Source organism: Macrotis lagotis, chromosome 8 (assembly GCF_037893015.1).
Source record: "Macrotis lagotis isolate mMagLag1 chromosome 8, bilby.v1.9.chrom.fasta, whole genome shotgun sequence".
Lineage (NCBI taxonomy): Eukaryota > Metazoa > Chordata > Mammalia > Peramelemorphia > Peramelidae > Macrotis > Macrotis lagotis.
Window position 1 is genome coordinate 39,617,484 of NC_133665.1, and position 4,173 is coordinate 39,621,656.

A 4,173-nucleotide genomic window follows, 5' to 3' on the forward strand; every position below is an offset into this window, starting at 1 on the left:
GTTTGCAGGTTTTCTGCAGTAAATTTCATTCAGTAGTTCAAGAATGCAAAACCCAGGAGGGCTGGGGGCCGGGGCACTAATAGACAGCTTAGGAAGTTTAAGCCTTGCTAGCCTGGACCCCAGGGGAAACCCACTGGAGCTCGGGTTTCCCGAGCGCTGCGGTGGAGGCGGGCGAGCAGATAGCGCGCAACAGGTCAGGATGTTCGGAGAAGTCAGTGTGCAAACACCTCGCTAAGAACTGCGGAGGAGAAGCAACAAGGTCTAGATGCCGAAGTCCCTCCCCCGGCAAAACCAGATTGAAGAAATGTGTCTTGTTCAAGCCCCAGAAAAAGGAGGCAAAAAGCGGATGCGGGGGAAAAGATCAACGAGCGACCTCCTTTTTTCCAGTCTTGGGCCCTAGTTCCTCACTGCCCCCTTCTCTCAGCCCATACCCTCAGATGCTGGGCAACTAGAAAAATAAAGACAGAAGGAAGCTTCCCTATGGTAGAGTGCCCCCTCCCCACCCCCAATTCATTTTCCATTCCCCTTTAATACCAAAAAACTTCAGGAAAGGGAAGGTGGTGTGGGCGAGGGCGGGCTCAGGTGGGGCAAGACTGGAGTCGGAACAGATTCAATCAAAGCCACTTTTCTTGCTCCAGATCTCTGCGCTGAGAAGCTCTTTTGAGTTCAGTGGAAAAAAAAAAAAAGAGAGAAATAAAATGGGGGAAGGGTTGAGCAGCATAAGCAATTTCGAGAAACGGTAAAAGGGGGATGACTTAGGGGTATGGAAAGACACTTTCTTTAATGGGCATCTCAGGTTCCTGAGCGGTCTCTTCCCCACAATTGGGACTCAAGCCCCTTTCAGTTTCCATCAAAGAAATTGAGATTTACATGGGCTAGTCACCCAGGCACTCATGTACGCCTCCGCCCTTGGACTCTTCATAGAAACACTAGAAACAGTAGAGAAGCAAAGTCACAGAGAAGTTTTAATAGACAACACTGGTGTACAACATAGGCAGACATTAACCTGTCACAATGTCACAACCCGAATGAGGTGGATTAAAGAAGTAAAGACTTGTTCGTAAAAAGGGCAGCAGTTGTTCACCACTCAGCCCTCCGCCTTTGTTTTTCCTCCATCTAAAGTTTATTTTGAGTAAAGTGCTATTCCTGTGATTTAAAGAAAACAAGTAAAGCAAACATCAAAGTTTTTCCCTCCCCATTCGCTAGTTAAAACTGGAAAACTCATTGGAAGGAGATTCACACCAAGCAACACATAAAATATCAAATTTGTGTGAGCGATCAAAGGTGATGGGAAAAGCATTATTCGCTTTTTTTGTTGTTATTCTGGATAAGATGTGAAAAGGGAAAGCCAAAAGACGCTCCAGTAGATATAAAGAACTTTGGACAAAATTATCTTGCAAATTGTCGAAGAAGGTAAGACAAAACAAAACAGCCACTATGTGTTTCAAGTGGACTGTGAAATTTAGAACTTTCAAAAGGGAATTTAACTTGAAAACTTTTTTTAAAAGTAGGATTCCAAGATCCCCGATTGCTTTCCGAATCCTTAAAGGAAATTCTTGGATTTTAAAAATTTATCTGCAGTCTGAAATTCTTGTTTCTCTGTTTCACTTGGGTTTTGTTTCTCCAAACTTTACTTCAGGAATCGGGGCTTTTACTTTTTAATCCCCTGTAGCTCCCCATTGTGCAGGCTAATTGCTTTAGCTGCTCTTCCCACCCTTCCAAGCCCCACCCCGGCAAGAGAGCTGAGAAACTCAACTGACTTTCCAAAAAATACTTTGTGGTTTTTTTAAAAAGAAGGTATGTAATTTATTAGACTTCAGTCGGTCGTCTCCCTTTCCCTAAATCCAGGCGCAAAGGAACCAAAGCAAGGGATAACGTAGGGAAAAATCGATTTTCCCCTTTACCACAGTGAAATTTCTTTATTTTACTTATTTTTATCTTGGAAATTTAAGATACGTTACTAAACAGATTCAAGGAAGGTGTAATTGCCCTTGGTAGCCTTAAGTATTTTTCCCTTTCAGCAAGAATATTTGGCCATGTTGGTTTTAAAACTCAACACCTGGCCCACCCCGGGTCCCAGGAACTTTTATACGGTCCAGGGAAGGTCAGAATTGAACGCAGTTTGGCACAGAATAAAGCTTTTCCCCACCAACTTGTTTCGTTCTCTCTCCACATAACTTATTCATATTTATAGTATTGATAACAATAGAAACTCTTACCTGAAAATTGGCTCTCAGTAATCTGATTGTACAACATAGTATAAACAGTGACACCAGAAGTGTTATATTTATTAAAACCCATTTAAGCATCCACTCTTTGTGTTTGTTTAAATACATTCTTAATTCAAAACCTCTCTCTCTCTCTCTCTCTCTCTCTCTCTCTCTCTCTCTCTCTCTCTCTCTCTCTCTCTCCCTCTCTCTCTCTCTCCCTCTCCCACCCCCCTTTTCTCTTTCTCTCTCTCTCTCCCCTTCTTCGTTTTTTCCTATTTTGTCGTCTACTTTTCCCTACTGGGAGTAGAGGGGAGTCCTGCCTGACAGTCCAGTGTCTGAAATAATCTCCTTTTCCCTTCTCTGTTCACGTTTTAAGAGTGCACCAGGACAGAATGTAAGGAATTGCCCTTGTTCTCCGTCGAATTAGAGGGCGTCTGCTCCAGCAGAGTGGAGGCAGGTGAGGCCGCCGCAGAAGGGCAGATGGGTGGAGGCGGTGGCGGCGGCGCGTTGACCGTCAGAGCGGGTGGCAGGGCAGCTACAGGTGGCAGGGAGGGAGTGGGCTTGATAGGGACGGGTACTGCCGGCAGAGTCTGTCCAGGAGGGTGGCACAGGGTCTTGACCGGCACTCCAAATGCCCCGTAATCTGGGCCCACAGGCACCCCAGCGGCTGCCGCCGCGGCCGCCGCCGCCGCCACAGAGTCCATGACCCCGACGTGCGGCCACATGGAGCTGACCACGTTGCTGAGCTGGCTAGGCACCGGGTAGCCAAGGTGATGCATCACCGACGCCAAGGGCAGCCCGCCGGCCTGGATCACGCCCTTGTAGTCCCTCCCGATGATGTTCTCGATGGCGAAGGGATGCTTGAAACCCGAAGAGGAGGCTGCGGCCGCGGCCGCCGCTGCGGCCGCCGAGCCCAGCCCGTAGGGGGGGAACTGGGACAGCCTGCCCACGCTGCCTACTGCCGCGGCCGCCGCGGCCGCCGCGGCCGCCGCCACCGCCGCCGCCTCCTGCATCTTTCCCGGGTGCGACTGGGGCTGTGGCGGCGGCGGCGGCGGCGGCTGCGGCGGCGGCTGCTGGGTCTGGAGGTGAGGAGCCTGCGCTGGCTGCGGGGCGGGAGCGGGGGGCTGCTGGTGGAAATAGTGCACCATGTGGGGGGGCGGGGGCTGCGGCGGGTGGTGGTGGTGGTGGTGAGCCGAGGGGTGGTGGTGGTGATGGTGGTGGTGGTGGTGGTGAGGGTGGTGCGGGTGGTGCGGGTGGAGGGGCCCCCCGGGCCCCGCGCCCCCCGCGCCCTTGGCGCCCGCAGTGCCCCCGGGGTGCAAGTGCGGGTGGTCGGCGCGCAGCACCTTGAAGCGCTTGCGGCGCCGCAGGAAACTGCCGTTCTCAAACATGTCTCCGCAGTCGGGGTGCAGGGCCCAGAAGCTGCCCTTGCCGGGCTGGTCGGGCCGCCGCGGGATCTTGATGAAGCAGTCGTTGAAGGAGAGGTTGTGGCGCAGACTGTTCTGCCAGCGCTGCGTGTGCTCCCGGTAGTAAGGGAATCGCTCCATGATGAACTTGTAGATGTCGCTCAGGGGCAGCATCTTCTCGGCCGAGTGCTGGATGGCCATAGCGGTCAGCGAGATGTAAGAGTAGGGCGGCTTCTGGTCGCTGTACGAGCTCTTCCCTGGACGAGGCATTGCCCCCTCCACCCTCCCGCCCACCCACTCTGGACCTCAGCACCTCCCTCTCCCCCCCGCCCCCTCCCTTAACCCTCACCCCACTTACCCCCACCTTGTCCGCCTTCCTCTTCTCCCACTTCCCCCTTTCCCCAGCCTCCTCTAGTGGGTCCCTCTCTCCTCCTCTTGCCCGGCTTCTCTAGGATGCCCTCTCCGCTCCCCGACTCCCGCGGCAGCTCTGGCCTCACTGGCTGCCAACTTCTTGCCCCGACGGTGACGACCAAGGCCGCTACGTCCCGACTGGAGCACGC

At 52.9% G+C, this 4,173-nt stretch overlaps 1 protein-coding gene across 1 annotated transcript; it reads right to left on the reverse strand.

The window, feature by feature from the left end:
- Positions 1-2,581: 2,581 nt before the first annotated feature.
- On the reverse strand, positions 2,582-3,883 carry FOXB2 (forkhead box B2). The gene has a single exon (XM_074195945.1). The coding sequence runs from the start codon at positions 3,881-3,883 to the stop codon at positions 2,582-2,584; it is 1,302 nt and encodes a 433-aa protein (XP_074052046.1).
- Between the last annotated feature and the right edge of the window lie 290 nt (positions 3,884-4,173).

Excerpts from the sequence above, each read along its gene's own strand:
- FOXB2 (XM_074195945.1), bottom strand. The coding sequence starts at position 3,883 with ATGCCTCGTCCAGGGAAGAGCTCGTACAGCGACCAGAAGCCGCCCTAC.